Source organism: Miniopterus schreibersii, assembly GCF_964146895.1.
Source record: "Miniopterus schreibersii genome assembly, chromosome: 10".
Taxonomy (NCBI): domain Eukaryota; kingdom Metazoa; phylum Chordata; class Mammalia; order Chiroptera; family Miniopteridae; genus Miniopterus; species Miniopterus schreibersii.
Genome location: NC_138110.1, coordinates 51,186,742 through 51,204,236, shown reverse-complemented (window position 1 = coordinate 51,204,236; position 17,495 = coordinate 51,186,742). Strand labels below are relative to the sequence as shown.

The 17,495-nt window shown below is 48.2% G+C and overlaps 1 protein-coding gene across 3 annotated transcripts in view; it reads right to left on the bottom strand.

Annotated features, from left to right (window-relative positions):
* SULF2 (sulfatase 2) overlaps nt 1-17,495 on the bottom strand; it is a 91,361-nt gene that overhangs the window by 38,519 nt on the left and 35,347 nt on the right. For all 3 annotated transcript variants that reach the window (XM_081149489.1, XM_081149488.1, XM_081149490.1), the window contains exon 3: nt 13,805-14,044. In XM_081149489.1, coding sequence (XP_081005615.1) covers nt 13,805-14,044 — 240 coding nt within the window. The remainder of the gene's footprint in view (nt 1-13,804; nt 14,045-17,495) is intronic.

The following is a 17,495-nucleotide window of genomic DNA, read 5'->3' as shown; positions in this document are numbered from 1 at the left end:
TCTGTGTATTTTCTTCCACGCATTTAATTTGAAAATAATTCTGAAAAGGATCCATAGCCTTCACCAGATGCCAAGGGGGTCCCGTGGCACTAATGGGGCCAAACCCCCCAGTTAGGGAATGAGTAGAGCTGGAGAAGAGGGCCCAGGCTCTGGGCTCCAGAGTAAGGGGTCAGGATGGAGGGACACCTGCATGTGGTGAGTGGAGATGCAGGCCTTGGGTGTGAAGTGTCACCCCAGCACCCATTTGCTCCTTTCCCCCTGGAAACAGAATTGCTAGCTGGGCACAAGGCTGCCAGAATGGAGGTTACCTTCTCAGTGTCCCTGGCAGCTGGATGTGGCCGTGGCCAACTTTTGGCAGAGCCATGGGTGGGAGTGGTGTGTTCTGCTAACGCCCCTACAGGCAGTGGATGGGCCTCCCTTATCTTCTACTTCCTGCTGGCTGGATGTGAACATGGTCAGTCATTCTGGACAAGGGCAGGCCACCAGGATCTCAGAAGGAGCCTGGACATCAACCCTGTGTGTGCCATACCATCCTGGGCTGTTAATGCCCAAGCTGTCAAATGAGACAGAAATAAGCATCTGTCATCTCTAAACCACTATTAGGTGGGGACTGAAGAGCCCTCAGCTATAGCTATATTCTAACGAATACTGGGGGTAGCTGTGCTATGAAGCCAGCTGGCCACTACCATCTAGCAGGGATCAGCAAACCTTTTCTGCAAAGGGTCAGACTGTAAATATTTTTAGCTTTGCAGCCATATGGTCTCTGTTGCAATTATTCAACTCTGCCACTGTAGCGCAAAAGCAGCCCCAGACAATACATAAAGGAATGGGCATGGCCGTGTTCCAATAAAACTTTATTTATAAAAACAGGAGATGGATCCCTGTGGGCTACAGTCTGCTGACCCCTACCATCCAGGAATGTGGCCTATATTGGCAAGATCATCATCTTTTTTTTTTAAGAAAAGCTTGGAATCTGGATTTTTTTGATGACATTTCCAGATTTTAAAAAACACCTTGTATCCCAAAAAGAACATAATTGGGGCTGAGGGGTGGACTGAGGCTGTTGGTTGCCATTTTGCAAGACCCAAATTCGATCCTGGGTGGTACAGAGTAGAAGCTGAGCTGGTCCAGGCCCAGTTTCAATCCCATCCCCGCTGCCAGTAGAAGTGCCTGAGCTGTGAGACCTTCACCATCTGTCATTCGGCTTTTGGGGCCCCCGGCTTGGGCAGAAGAGAACAATCCACTAACTTTCTGGAGGTGGAGCTGGGGTCTCTAGAGGAACAAGTGATAAATGAGAAGGAAGTGCCTTTGCAAACTCTAGAACACTATAAATATTAGATGTGAAATGCCACAGGGCTGAAGTCTTTGTTTTTTGGCAGACAAATTGGCTGAGGAAGCAAGGCCGGGAAGAAATGCATTAAATAAACCCAGAGCCCCAAAGCTCTGAGGGTGGGGGCACTTCTGATATTCTGTAACTGTATCCTTTTAACTTTGGGCTGCTTGCAAGGTTACAACATGAATCTCTTCTGAAAAGACAGCAAATGCAAATTGCTGCACAAAGTGATAAATCAATGCTATGGAAAGTTCTGGATAACAGAGAAGGGATCTTGCTGAACGGAGGCTTGTGGGAAAGCACATGAAGAAGGTGGGGGCTGGGAGAAATGACCTCCTTGCACTTGCCCTTTGAGGGGGAAGGTGGATTTATTAGACATCTGTTTTATTTTTTGGCTCAGCATCCATTCTCTATCTTTTGGAAATTGTGCCGTCTGAGGGAACCAACTTTTCCTCCCTCTCAGTCTTCCCTATTCAGGTGAGGTGGTTTCTATCTCCCAGATACTAGGCAAGGCGTATGATCTGGGCCCGACCGATCAGGGTGTCCCATCTCCCCTGGCTGTGTGACTGGGTAAGAGAGGGACATGTGACCCTAGCTGAACCAGTGAAAGCCTCCCCGGAGACTTTTCCTGGAGCAGCGGAGAGAGGCCCTCTCTTTCAGCCGGGGTCAAGATGCTGGTGAGATGGGACCCATGGGGACCACCTTAACATCGCAAAGGAGAACCTTCCTCAGAATGAAGCCAACCCAAATGAAAGCACGTTCAATAAGCAGCAGAAAGACAGGTTTCTGATGAAAATGTCTGAGCACTGGGACTCGGCTAAATTTGCCTGAACTAATTTCAATTATATTTTTGAATGCCGGAAAAGTAAAACAGTAATCCAAATTCCATGTTGTTCTCATTTTCTGCTTACTTCAAGACTAAGGCCTAAGAGTCACCCATTCATTCAAATCTTTACCGAGTACCCAATACCTGCCAGGCACTGTTCTTGGATCTGGTGATATAGTGAAAAGACCAGGCAAGAAGTAAGTTCAGAACACCTGAGATAATGTCAAGGGGGTAGTAAGTCCTTCCAGGAACATAAAACACAGAATCATGGTAGAGGGGGATGGGGATGGGGAGGGCTAATTGATGCAGAAGGGGATGCTTGAAATGGCAGGTGAATGGTGACAAGAAACAAGCTGTGTGAGCAGTATTTTAGGCAGAGGCAATCGAAAGTGCAAAGACCCTGGGGCAAGTATGGCCTTGGAATGTTTAAGGAACAGCAAAGAGGTCAGGTGTTGTTAAAAAGGAATGGAAAGGTAGATGTGGACAGAGAGGTGCCAGGCTGAGGCTGTGCAAGGCCTTGGCAGCCCTGGCAAGAATCTATGAGTTTATTCTAAGAGCAGTGGGCGGCAGTGGAGGGTTGTATGCAGGGAGTGGCATGATTAGATTTCCATTTATCAAAGCTTCCTCTGACTACGGGGCGGAGCAGAGGAATAGCTAATTGCCTGGGGGGAGATGCAAGGGCAAGCAAATAACCAGAGGGAAGGCTGAGGGCTGCTGCTTGCCATGTCTCTTCACAAGCTCCTGGGTTCGGCCGCCTGTTTTTGGCAAGGTCATTGCTATGGAGGAAGGCTGGGCTGCAGATGATCCTGAGGCCCAGGGCCTTATAAACTGTGTCAGAGGCATGGAGGGCGGGCAGCTTGGGCCTCTAATTAAATGTTGGCCTTAGCCACCCACTCCATGCAGCTCCAGCAAATGAGGACCAGGGCCCATCTATTTCCTAGAAACTCAATTAGTGTGTGGGGGGAGCATGGAGGACTCCCCCAGCACCTGGGACAGGTTTTATCGCCCGCAGAGTCAACATCAAGACGAGCTGTGTCGGAAAACCTTTTTGCCCCTTTAAAGTGCGGTTCTGTCCAGAAGGATGGGACAGAGGAGGGGGACAGAACCCACAGCAGACCCTTAGAACAGGACCCGGGGAGACCGTCAATCAATGGATATTTAATTATCACCTTGGAGGAATCAGACACTAAGCCGATCCTTCAAAGAGCTGTTCTCAACGCCATTAGACTGATGTCCCATTTCTATGACAAATATTTTGTAACGCTCCCTTATTTTCCTGAAAGGAAATTTATAGGTGACAAACGCTACTTCTGCACATCATTTCCAAAAAAATCAATACAATGCCCTCACTGCAATCTGTAAGAAGAACAAAAGGAAGGCAATTTATAATAAAGAAAAATTTCAATGTGAACTCCTGAGCACATCCATCAAGGAGACAGGATGGAGCAGTCAGATGCCATCACCTAGACGCCGATTCACGGGGAGTGTGACAGCTACAGGCACAGGCTGGATGGGCCTGCGGCATTTGCAATTCAAATGCTTCAGGTGGCACTGCCATCAGCAACCCGTTCTCAGCAATAGTAAGTAACTCTTGGAAAAGTTTCGTATTCAAACATAATAATTTCCTTGGTGCAGCCACTGTGGAAAGCAGTACGGAGTTTCCTTAAAAAATTAAAAATGGAACTGCCTTTTGACCCAGCAACCCCACTTCTGGGAATATATTCTGAAAATCCCAAAACACCAATCAGAAAGAACATGTGCACCCCTACGTTCATAGAAGCGCGATTTACAATAGCTAAGATCTGGAAATAGCCCAAGTGCCCATCAGTAGATAAGTGGATAGAAAAGACGTGGGACATTTATACCATGGAGTACTACATGAATGTAAAAAAGAAGGAATTCTTACCTTTTGTGACAGCACAGGTAGACCTGGGGAGTATTATGCTAAGTGAAATAAGCCAGTCAGAGAAAGACAAACACCATATGATCTCACTTATATGTGGAATCTAATGAACAAAATAAACTGATGAACAAAATAGAACCAGATGCATGGACCCATGGGACAGACTGACAGAGGTCAAAGGAGAGGAGGGTAGAGGGGGATGGATAAAAGTAGGTGAAGAGAGTAAGGAAATAACGCATAACCCACGGACACAGACCATGAGTGGTGGAGGCCACGGAGGCGTGGTGGGGGCTGGGTGGAGGTGGGCAAAAGCGGGGAGACGAGGGACATCTGTGATAGTGTCAACAATAAAAAAAAGTGGTATTTTCTCCATTTACTTATCACTTACATTCCTGGAAAATTCAGGCTGTATTAAAACTGCAAAACCCTTCAGTGTTTATACATAAAATAGACTTAGGGTCAAGGGTCAGACAACATTAATTAATCCATTCAAATAATGATCTGGTAGAAAACTCCAAAGCCATGTGGAATACAAGGCAATATGGGGGCCGGGTGGGGCTCTTAGTGCAGAGCAGGGCATCAAAGGTCCCTGGTTCTTGCCCCCAGGAAGCCAGCAGCATCCCCCTACCTTTATAACCACCAGAAATGCCTTAATATATTTTAACCCCTAGGGGGCGGTGTGCTCCCTTGAGAACCACCAGGTTAGAAAAAACGTTTGCAAACCGGGGGCCTGTGGGTGGAATCCATCCCACAGATGTGTTTGCTTTGGGCCTGCCTCGTGTTTTATTTATTTTTAAAAAGTAGAGCAAATACTCCCCATTTGGAAACCGGGCAATTTTGCATGAAAAGCTGCATATCACACTTTTGACAAATCAGATGATCTAGCAACTCTGGGTGCGTTCATCATCCAATGGGCACATCTGGCTTCGCCCTCTGCACCGCCTGGACCCTCTGCACACTGGCTTCCCGGGACAGGCAGGCTTCCCACAGGCACGGCAGACAGCGAACCCCTCCTCAGCTTGGGGAAGACTGATGCCCGGGGTGCCCGGGTTCCCTTCCTTTGCTGAAAGCTCTCTCGCCCTCTACTCTGACCTCTCCCTGGACGGCACAGATGGATCCTGAAAGGGCTCACAGCGTGTGCTGAAAATGCCCCGCTGGCCAAGGAGGGGCTGTGCCATATGCTCGGGGAACAGGACCTGTCTGTGGACAGGTGGGACCCACAGGCCCCAGGATGAAGCGCTGCTGTGTAGCAGCCCTGATTCTGAAACCCTGACCCACGACACAGCCACAGGATGGACTGGGACGGCTTGGAGAGGTGGGGTCAAAAAACCAGATCCACGTGCGCAGGGCCTGAGGGGGCCAGCACAGGAATAAGGGGAGGCGCACCCACCTCCTGGGCTTCTGTGAGCACCCGGCACAAGGTCGGCACCGTAAACGCTCGACAATAACTTGCATTTTTATTATTGTTTATATTATTATATTCTCAAAGGTTTGTGTGCCTGCCTCCAAAAAAGATTTTGCTTGAATTACATTCTGTTCCAAGGCCGTCCAATAGAACTTCTCGTGATGATGGAAACGATCTCTATCTGTACCATTCAATCTGGCACCCACATGAGCCTTGAAACATGGCTAGTGTGACTGAGAAACAGAATTTTAAATTTTACGTGTATGTGTGTGTGTATATATATATATATTTATGTATTTATTTTTTGTTTTTTTATTTATTAATCCTCGCCTGAGGAAATGCTGAGAGAGGAAGGTAGACAGACAGAAACATTGATCAGGTACCTTCCATATGTGCCCCACCCTGGGATTGAGCCTGCAACCCAGGCATGTGCCCTGACCAGGAATCGAACCAGCGACCCTTTCGGTGCACAGGACGAAGCTCAACCAACTGAGCTACTCTGGCTGAGTAAATTTGATATATTTTTAATTAAAGTTAAAAAGCTCCCTGTGGCTACCATGTTGGGCCCAGTGGCTCTGGTCCACCCCCTTCCAGAATGTCCAGAAGGAAGAGGACCATGTGACGGGAGGGACACACAGGGAGAGAGCCATGCGACAACGGAGGCAGAAATGGGAGTGACGCAGCTGTAAGCCGAGGCGTGCCAAGGACTGCCAATACCCACCAGGAGCTAGAAGATGCAAGGCAGGATTCTCCCCCAGAGCCTTCAGAAGGGCTGTGACACTGATGTCACTTGATTTTGGGTTTCTAGCCTCCAGAACTGTGAGAGAACATGTATCTGTTGTTTTGAGCCACCCAGGTTGTGGCACTTTGTCATCCCAGCCACGGGAAATGCGTAGCCCAGCTAATGGGCTGGGACAGACACAGTGCTCCAAAGTGTTCCCTGGGTACAGACAGAAATCCTGCCCTATCAGCCTCATACCCAGTGTCTGAAAAGCTGAGACTCGTGACCACCTTCCCTTTCCAGGGGGCCCTTGCTCTCACAGCCCCAGGGAACCTCTCCTCCCAAGTTTGTGGCACTGGTCGCATGAGCCTCAGGGTAAAGTCATATCAAAGGCATTGGGTAACTTGCACACATATGTTGCAAGTCTCCTGCAAAGATGGGGAAATGGAGGCTCAGGCGGGGCCGGATCTCAGCTAAGGTCACAGATTTAGAAGCAGAGCCTAATTCCTGCATTCCCGGGCCAATGTTTTACTTGTTTTGAAATGTGAAGGTCCTGGAGAAAGGGAGTGACTGTTACACTGGAGTTTAAAGAAATTCAGCTTGAAGATGTGTGTGGAAGTGACAAATGTATGTCTCCCAAGGATGCCGGGGCCAGCCTGGGCTTGGGGGGGGGGGGGGTGCTGCTGACCCTCGTGGATGCCCAGACTTTCATGGTGGGGTCCGAGGTGCCAGAGAAGGTCCCCTGCTGCTGGAGGTGGGCCCCCTTCATGGGGTGAATGAAGGCACTGCTGTGACACCCACGGGCTGGAGAGGGGGCAGGCAGAGGGGCAGCTGGACAGAGGAAAGAGGGCAGCTGTGTGGCTGTGTGTGTGTGTGTGTGTGTGTGTCTGCGCACTCGAGGGGAGAGGAAGGGAGTGGGGAGCAAAAACAGGAGAAAGGCCAAGCAAAGAGAAGGCTGCCATTGTGAAGGCAGGACAGCTGCACCGGGCCCAGAGGAGGAGTCCCAGGAGGAAGCTAAGCCCTTTCTTCTGTGTGTGTGCAGAGGGCCAAGAAGAAAGAGGAGAGGCCGAGGTGGGGGGCGTGGGGGTGGGGAGAAGAGAAACAGAAGAGGGGAAAGGAGTCTAGAAAACATGGGGGAGGGCAGGGGCGCTGCTGGCCCTGGACAGAATACGCAGACTCGTCCATGCATCCGGCAAAGATTCACTGAGCACCTACTACAGGCAGGCTGTCTTCTGGACATGGGGATACTGGGGGGGACTAGACAGCCCTGCTTCGATGGAGCTGACCCTTTACAAGCGAGACAGCCAAGATGACTGGCGTGGAAAGGGCCAGGGAGACAAAGCAGGGACCAGAGCAGGGAGTACAGGAAGGAGACCAGGGACATAATTTAACCTGGGAGGTTGGACAACAAATATACAAATATATGTTAAGTGGTGACAAGGGCTCTAAAGGAAAATAAAGCAGGGGAGGGGATAAAAAGGGAAGGGAATCTTCTTTTGGGTGGGATAGTCAAAGAAGGCTTCTTTGAGGAGGTGTTATTAGAGAGAAGTGAGTGAGCAGGCCATCCAGACGTGTGAGGGAAGAAGTTTCCAGAAAAGGAAAGGATAAGTGCAATGTCCCCTAGGTGAGAGGCACCTGGGGAGGGAGGGACAAGATCAGGAATCATTTTGGACGTGACAGGTTTCCAGGTTTGAAATGCTGGGGAGACATCCCAGGGGAGATGTTAAGGAGGCAGCCGGATGCTGGCGTGTGGAGTCCAGGGCAAGGGGCCCAGGGCAGACCAAAACAGAGTGGTCAAGGAGGGAGGCGTCCTGAGCACCAGCCCTCAGGTCTTCGCAGTTCTGAAACCACTTTCGGGAAAAACAAGTCACCCCGACCCACCCACCCACACCTGCCTTCACATGCCAGCAGCGGATCTTTTGCCAGAAATGCCCAGCAGAAGCCTTGCCGTGCTCGGTGTGAGGGGGCGGGAGGATGCCCCAGCCTCACCAATATTCCCGCAGGTGTCAGGGCACAGAGCCCCCCCTTCCCCGGCCCCTAAGCGAGGGTGGCTGCCCAAGGTTGCCAGCCAAGCAGTGCAGGTCCTCAGCTGACCTCCCTCCCCAGCTTTGTGTGAGGAAAAAAGTGAAAATCACTGGAGTCCTTGGGCCCAAATCTGAAAACTCCAACTGGGAGCCCTGGCATAGTCAGAGACTCAACTGCTTTCCCTCTCTCTTTATTTCCCATTAATGAGAAGTAAGTCACATGAGCACGCATCCATACAAAGGGGCCTGGGGAATGTAGTCTTTATTCTGCATGGTCACTTGCCCAGCTAAACATTCTTTTACTGTGGGGGAAGAAAACAGATACCGAAGGAGGGTTAAAGGCACAACCACAGCGACGATTCTCAACTCTGTGCGTGGGTGACACCCTTTGGAATACAGGTCGACTGAGCTGTGAAAGAGTGGAACTGGAAAAATATTCCTTAAGTAGACCAAATGCTGACTAATATTTCATGTAAATAGATCTTTGATGTATTTAGTTAGGTATTTTATCTTGAAAAAGTGAAATTACAAAATTTTGAAAATAACCTTATTTTATGGGACATCTAACAGTATTTAACAAAGGTTAGGTTATAATTGTGACTAATGGGTTGATTATTTAAACAAAAAACCTGATGAAGTGCCTACTGGGGGTGTAATGTAATGTGTCCAACAAATTTAAATGACAGCACAATATGATATTTACTTCACCTTCAGTTTTCACAGCAAAATCATAAGGGGTCATTTTGCAAAAAATGAAATCATGTCAAGAGTCTTTTCTCATTACAGTGGTAGGATCTGATCAGTTTCCCCAAGGGCCTCTCTTAATCCTTTGACATCTGAGTCTTCCCCTGTGAAGTGCTTATTACCTTACCATCGTTTCGGTGGTCTCTTCTCCAATTATCTCACAGCCCAGATTATTGTTTATCAATGGATTTGCTGGCGCTTTGAGCTGTCCTTCAGCATCACTTTAATTCCCCAAACCTTGCATCTTTCACAAGATTTGCAATTTCATCTTGCAGTGATCTTGCTTTGTGCTAAAGCTACCCCATGTTTGTGGTAGAGACTGACAAAGAATGAAGTGAGAGATGCCAAGTTTAAGCAGGATAAATATCAATTTGTTAACAGACATTTCTGTGTATTGGTTTCCTCAAACTTTGGGGACTTGGGTCTCAAATATAAATACCCTTGAAAGGACAAGTTGCATCCTCAGTTTTTACAAAATATACGTAGCCATCTCTCAGCACACTTAAGCTACCCTGGCTGTGCTCACTCATATGCCCACGAGTCAAACTTACATAGTGTTCTTGAAACGAGACGCCTCCCAGCTCTCTGCAAAGTGGCTGCAAGCAAGGGTCCTGCCTGGGTTTTGAATATGGGCTCGACCACTTACTAGTCGAATGAACTTGGACAAATTATCTAACCTCTTTGTCTTGGTTACCTCAATTTAGGATAATAATATTACTTAGTTCATAGGTTTTTTACGAGGATTAAAGAGTGATACATAGTAAATGTGTAAGAAATGTTACCAGTGACGACGACGATGATGATGATGATGATGTGCAAGAATAGCACAGCATCACGCGATCCAGCCCAGACCAGTGCTCTGATGACTATCACAATATGTTACCCGGATGGTGGAAATAAGTTGTACCCACGCATCAGAATGTGGCAGCCTGTGCCCACCTCTCTGGTAACCAGTGAATGCAAATGAAGCCAGCAGTGAGCTATCACATTTCACCCATTACCGCAGGGAGTATGCAGAGGTCCTGCCACCAAATGTTGGCTGTGGGAAAACAGGAAGTCAGTCCACTGTGGGGGATGCTATTGGCACCTCCGTGTGGAAGAGCAATTCGGCAGTTGAAGCAGAGCCGAAACACGCATATCCTTCCATGCAGCGTCTCTCCCCTGGCTCTTCCCCCTCAGTGCCGAGGAGATGCCTGGTGAGTTCTGCCTGAGCGGGGAGAGGGCACTTCCCGGTGATTACATGGCCAACAGGTGGCCTTCAGATCCAAGACACTGAAACCCCAACTCCAAGCGGTTTCAACAAGATCCTGAGTTTTTTGCTCCCTAAACTGAAAAGGTATAGGCGACCTTTTAGGCAGAGGCAGATCCAGTGATTTAACAGTACCACGATTTTATCATAAGGCTTGAAGTACATGAAAAGGTGCTCAATGTCACTAATCATTGGGGAAATGCAAAACCACAGCGAGACAGATATCTCCTCATACCTGTTAGGATGGCCATCAAAAAGACAGTAAATAACAAGCGAGAATGTGGAGTAAAAGGAGCCCTTTTGCACTGTTTATGGGAATGTAAATTGGTGCAGCCACTATGGAAAAACAGAACCCTATGGAGGTTTCTCAAAAAATTAAAAATAGAACTACCATATGATCCAGCAATTCCACTTTTGGGTACTTATCCAAAGAAAATAAAAACACGACCTCAAAAAGATATACGCACCCCTGTGTTGATTGCAGCCTTATGTACCCAAGATATGGAAACAACCTGTGCCCACCAACGGATGACTGAATAAAGGCACACACACACACACACACACACACACACACACACACACACAATGGAATATTATTCAGCCATAAAAAGAAGAAACTTTTGCCATTTGCGACAGCATGGATGGAGCTTGAGGGCATTATGCTGAGTGAAATAATTCAGAGAGAGAAAGACAATTACCATATGATACCACTTATATGTGGAATTAAAAAAAAATTGAGCTCAAAGATACAGAGAATAGACTGGTGGTTGCCAAAGGCAGGGGCTTACGGGGTGGGCAAAATGGGTGAAAGAGATCAAAAGGTACAAACCGTGGGGATGTAATGTGTAGACGGTGACTGCAGTTACTAACACTGTGCTGCATATTTGAAAACTAAGAGAGTAGATATTAAGAGTTCTCATCACACACAAAAAATCTTGTAACCACATATGGTGACAGATGCTAACTAGACATATTGTGGTTATTATTTTGCAATATATACAAATATTCAACCATTATGTTATACAGATGAAACTAATGTAATGTTATAAGTTAATAATATCAATTATATGTCAATTTATATCTCAGAAAAAGAAAGGGGTTGAGTATCAATTCCTGACTTTGAGTGGGGCAGTCCCACCAAAGCAGCATGGACTTTTAACTGAAAGTAATAAACAGTTGTTACCTTGGGTCTCACACACAAACTTAAGTCCAACTCAACCAACTGCCCTAGACACCCACAGAATGCAGGATTCATTGTGTCTAAAGACCCAGCAAGAACAGTAAACCATTGGTTTTGGGTCGGGGGGACTAAAAAGTTATATTTTCTAATGTGAGTCATATAAATCAAATTAACTTAAGAGGGATTTTGAATTTATTATAATTTTTTGGTCATTTTTCTCAAGTAAATAACCAATATATTAGGTAGCAGTAGCTTTAAATGTTTTTGCATTAAGCAGCAACTTAACTTAAAACTCAAATCTGAGCTTCCTAGCTGCCAGGGGAAAAGGGAAAGTATACAGGATACGCAGCCCTTGTTATTTAATAACTAGGAGCACACCAGTTCAAAGTAAAAATGTTTTCAGGATCCTTAGTTCTGAAAGTCAGGTTGGAATGGGGTTCCTTGCATATAGGGGCATTCTAAATATAATAAAATTTTTGGTGACAGTTTTACAAAAAACATAAATGTTCTGTGTATAGAAATTTACATTTGACATTATGCTCCCAGTCTTCATTGAGGATATAGTAATTAAGCATAGTGTCTGATGAAAGCCGTTCTTTAGGGAAACAGCTTTTCGGTGATTTGTGTAAATTTAAGGATAAATTTGGGAAATCAGTTTTGAAGAATACTGTCAAGAGATGGTTCCTTTCTTTGTGCCAGCTGTATGATTCTGAAACACTCAGCTTTGGCTCCCACCACGAGCCCCCAAGATACTGAAGGATATGTGTTTCCTTTCAATTTGACAAATGCAAGTTCCATACTCCCTTTGAATTCCCACAGTCTTGTATCCATTTTGATTAAGCCACAAGCACCTCATTTTATGAGTCTGGGCAAATCTCTTTTCTAGGTTGCCACTGTCCTGGCTGTCAAATGAGGGGGTTGATGAGAACACTTTTAGGGGTCTGTTCTTTTGGCACCTAAAGCTAAAAGTTTCTACACAGGCCTTTCAGCCAGGGGTTGTAAAAAGGGGTCTGTTAGCCACACTCAACCCTCAGACATATTTTGTTTGGCCCACAGTTTACACTGAGTTTTGCCAACATTTTTTAAATCAGCAAATTTCAGCAAAAAATTCAGAGTAGAAATATTTGAAGGTTGGCAACCCTTAACACAAATGGCTATGATTACAGTAAATCCTCACTTAATGAATGTCATTGATAGGCTCTGCAACTTTAAGAGAAGTAACATATAGTGGAACCAATTTTACCACAGGCTAATTAGTGTAAACAAATGTTAAGTTCCTATGGCATCCCATCAAGGTTATAATGAAATGACACAGAATGAAACTATGCTATTCAGAGGACCCGCCGTATCTGGATTTGAGGGGCAGATGCCCCTTTCAGTCAGTGCCCCCCAGTGCCCCCATCCTGCTTCCTCTACCTACATCCCGGTCCCTGAAACCACCTGCGTGGTCGTCCTTGGTGAACTCACACATGTGGCTTTCTGCAGACTCAGGACCAACACAGTTATGTGTTCGGATCAGGGCTTCCTAGTGCTCTCAGCAGCACCCACACTTCCTGGGTGATTCCGGCAGTGGAATGAGTCTGCAAGACACACCTCACCAGCTTGCTCCCCACCCCAACGGGTCCTCGAAGCTACACCCTGTAACTGAAGGAAACTGTGAACTGAGCAGAGGGAGGCCATCGGTCTTCCCTCGTGTCACTCCCACCCAAACGCACGCCTGGTCGCTGGGACACAGCTTCCTGAAGCTGCAACATCTGCACCGCAGTGTCTGATTTCACAACCGCCTCGGCTCCTTAGTCAAGGTGGGGAGTATTTATTTATTTTTAATTAAAGCAAGCCAAATTAACTGAGTTTGGAGGATTCTGCAGTGGTGTTGGAGGTGAGTGACTGTAATTGTGCCTTTGCCTCGGGCAACCAGCCAGGGGTGGGGGGGTGGGGGGGGTGAGCCTTCAGAACCCACCAAAGTACCTCCTCCAAGGCAAACAGGCAGGAAGCCTCGCTCGCTCTCACCCAGGATGCACCGCTGGGCAGTGCAGACGGTCAAGTGTGGACAAACCATCTGCTGCCATGCCGCACAATCCCCACACCCGCTCTCCACTCTCCACACCAGTTTAACGCCCACGCCCCAGCCCAATGTTCTTCTGGAACCTTCTTCCATGCTAACGATCTAAAGTCAATAAATCAGTCCCGACGGCTTTAACGTCAGCATTCCCCCAGGCGGCAACGCGCGCAGGGTACTTCTGGCCTCTCTCTGTACTACGTATTTCATATTTTACGTGGGCTCTTGTTTTTTTAACTCAATTCCCTTGTAAAGGTCACTCTCGATCACTACGGCCGAACCAGCCTGCCGATTTGTAACGCGAACAGAAACACACGCACAGCTTGCCCAGGGAAGCAAGCTGCCCCGCCCGGCGCTCACCTGTGCGGTAGCCCGTGCTGTTGAGGTAGGCGGCGAAGGTGCGGCTCTCGTGCTGCGCCTGCCAGGACGGCGACGAGCAGTTCTCGTTGTTGGTGTAGGTGTTGTGGTTGTGGACGTACTTGCCGGTGAGCAGCGAGGACCGCGACGGGCAGCACATGGGAGTGGTCACGAAGGCGTTGACGAAGTGCGCGCCGCCCTGCTCCATGATGCGCCGCGTCTTGTTCATCACCTGCATGGAGCCTGCGAGGGCGCGGCGGGAGGTGAGGCGCGCGCCCCACTCGGGTGCCCCCCATTCGGACGCTACCCCCCCCCCCCCCGGGTGCTGACTGATAGTCTGGGAACGGGCTGAGTGGCTCTCAACAGGACATGGCACCCCATCCCCAGGGGGGGGGGGGGTGCATTTTGGAAATCTCTCGGGGCACCTGGGGGCAGTGGCCAGCAAGGCGCCGTGGGATGGACCTGCGCCAGGAGGAAGCATCCTGGGTCCCCAGTCCCGCTGGGCGTTGATGGGGTTTATAAGTCACCTGAGCCTAGAATGGAACCCTGTTTGATATATAAACAGAAGATCTTTTTTGCAGGGTATTAATATACACTGATTTTTTTTTTTGGAAGCACCCGCTATGTAAACCAAGGGAAGATTACACTTTTGTCTTCTTTGGAATCTTCCCAAGTATTGTTTGCTCTCACTGAAATCTGGTGACGCCAACCCCCTGGCTCACCTCTCTCTGAATACTTCTCAGCCAAAATGCTCTACATCAGCCACGAACCACGCTCTCCTCCTCTGTCCCCGAGGTCCTTCTGGCTCGGAACCCACTTCTCACCTCCCTCAGATCTAACCAATCGGTCGAGCCTCTTCTAGTTGCCCTCTGGGATCACTCCGGTTCTAATTCCCTGCAGCTCTTATTACACGTGCAGCGCGTGTTATTAGGGCTTAATTATACACCACCAGGCACAGTGCTTTCATTCATGCCTATTCTTGTTTCATGAAGCTGTCAGCAGAGTAAGGCGTGCAGGAAGGAAACCGACGTGTGTGGAAACCCCACCGAGGGCAGGTGCTTTCACACTCGCTGTGCCCCACAAGGAAAAAGACCCCGCCTTGCTCGGTGCTCAATCCTCAACGCCCCCGTGGTGTGTGACACACAGTAGGCGCTCAGTAAAGGTGTGAAGAGTGGATGTGTAATTGTACCCAACACTTACTAGTTGTAATGGAAACAGTGGAATTTCTCTTCCTTCTATGGCCACCTGCAGCTCTTTTCCTTTTCCCTGCAGTTCTCAGGGTCTGTAGGGTTGAATGCCGGCCCACCCTCTAAAGATATGTCCAGGTCCTAAGCCCTGAAATCAGTGAATGTGACCTAATTTGGACAAAGGGACTTTGTGGATACACTTAAGGATCTTGAGGAGAGATGGTTCTGGATTACCCGGGTGGGCCCTAACTCCAGGGATAAGTGTCCTTATTAAGAGACAGAAGGAAGAAGACAGACACAGAGGGAACGGCCAGGTAAAGATGGAGGCAGAGATCAGAGGGATGCATCTACAAGCCAAGGAATGTCTGGAGCCCCCAGAAGCCAAAAGAGCAGGGAAAGATTCTCCCCTAGAGCCTTTGGAGGAACCACAGCCCTGCTGGCACCCTCATTTTGAACTTCTGTCTCCAGAACTGTGAAAGAGCATATTTCTGTTGTTTTAAGCCACCCAGTTTGTGAAAATTTGTTAGGAAAGCAATACAGCATCTACCAGGCATCTGAGGTTCTTGATGGTGAGCTGCTCATTTCAATCACCAATAATCCCCTAGAGACCTGAAAACGACCAATCAGAATCCCTCAGCACTCTGTCCCTAAAGGCTAAGAATGAAAAGGAGATTTATATAACTTTATCCCATCTTTCTGCCAAATACAGAAGGAAACAGAGCTAGAGCTTTCCTGAGGCAAATATAGATCATATCTCTTCACCTCTTCACACTTAAAACCATCCAATAGCTTCCCACTGCGCTCACAAAAAACCCTACATTTCTTCCTGTGGCCTAAAAGACTCTTCAAGACCTGCCCTCCCCCATCAACCCACTTCCTGTGTTTCTCTGACCTCATCTCTTCCCTCCCCCTTGCTCAGTTGGCTACACTGGCCTCCTCACTATTTCTCCAATGCTCCAAGCTTATCCCTGTCTCAGGACCTTTGCACTTGCTATTGCCTCTGCTGGGGCTCTTTCTGAGATTTTGGCTGGCTTGTCCCATTATTTGGCTAACTTAGAGGCTATCTCCTCAGCAAGGTCACCTCTTCCCCACCTGAAAGAGCCCCCACCCTGCTTACTTCCTATCTCACCAGTGTATGTTTCTTCTTAGCATTTATCTCCTTCTTAAATGGTGGTTTTTACTGGTCTGCTTGTTTATGATCTGCCTCTCCTCCTAGACTGAGAGTTCTAAGTGATCCAGGTGCTGCCTACCTCCCCACCCTAGGAACATGTCATTGGTGTTCTGTAAAAACTGAAGAAAACGAAGCAAAGCCTGCCCTTTCAAGCCCAGCACAGTGGTGGTTTTAAAAGGGGCACATTCCTGGAGCCAGGTGTGTTTCCTGAGCCTCTTGGCCAAGGTTGCCCCTGTTGGGTGGAGGAAAGGACAGGCTTTGTGTTTGAACAGGAATTGTCAGGCCCTGGGGACTGTGTGAATATCTGTATCAAGGTCACAGGCCCTCATGAGAAGTCCCTGAGGGGCCCAGCTGTAACTGGTAGGCAAGGAAAGGCTTTCCACCAGGTGTGAAGTCTCCCTCTGGAGGGGAAGGAGGAGGTGGGCTTTTCGAGGCCTTCCTCAACCAGCTGGTGATAACTTGCTGGAACCTGATGGGGAGGTCTGGCCAAGCCCTGGGGCCTCACCAGCCTCAGGCCACTCCTGGGGACCTGGCCCCTTGGGATCCCAGGCAGCCTTCTGCTGGCCAATCAGTTCCTTCCATCTTGAATTTTAACCACAAACTGACATATCAAGCCTATGTCCTTGAGGCCCCAAGCTTGAATATGGGCCACATTCCCACCTCATGGCCTTTGCCTGAGCTGTGACCTCCGCCTGGGGTGCTCCCTCTAACTTCCTTCAGGTTATTGACCAAACTTCAGACATCTCAGAGAAACCTTCCCTGGCCCCATACTGAAACTGCTCCCCCCCAACTCCCTTCCCTGCCTCACTTCTCCCCACAGCAGTTACTGCCCTTGAGCCCCAAAGTCACTTCTAGTTCACTTGTTTGCATGCTGCCTGTCACTTCCACTAGAACAGCTCCACAGGGATTTAGGCCTACTTTGTTCACTGTCATATTTCCAAGCCTAGAACAGGCGCAGCACATAGTGGGTGCTAAACAGATACCTGCTAAAATAATAAAAAATTATCTTACTCTTTGGGTTTCCATATAACTCAGGAGCTCAAGCTGGTTTGTGTCCATGGACGTGTGTGTGTGTGTGTGTGTGTGTTGTGCAGTGGAAACTGATCCTGTATTCTCTAGTTGGCCACACTCGCCAGCACTCCCTATAGTCTCACACCAACTTCACTCATCCACATTATCTGCTCCGTCCCTGAAGGCCTTGGTTTTGCAACTCCTAATGTAACTCAGCTGCTGAGACAGCTCCACTCTGTCCGTGGGGCAGAGGGCACTGTTATATGTCAACAGTCATCATCATTATTAATGTGGTGACTGTCACTGGCTGAATGTCGGTTGTGTA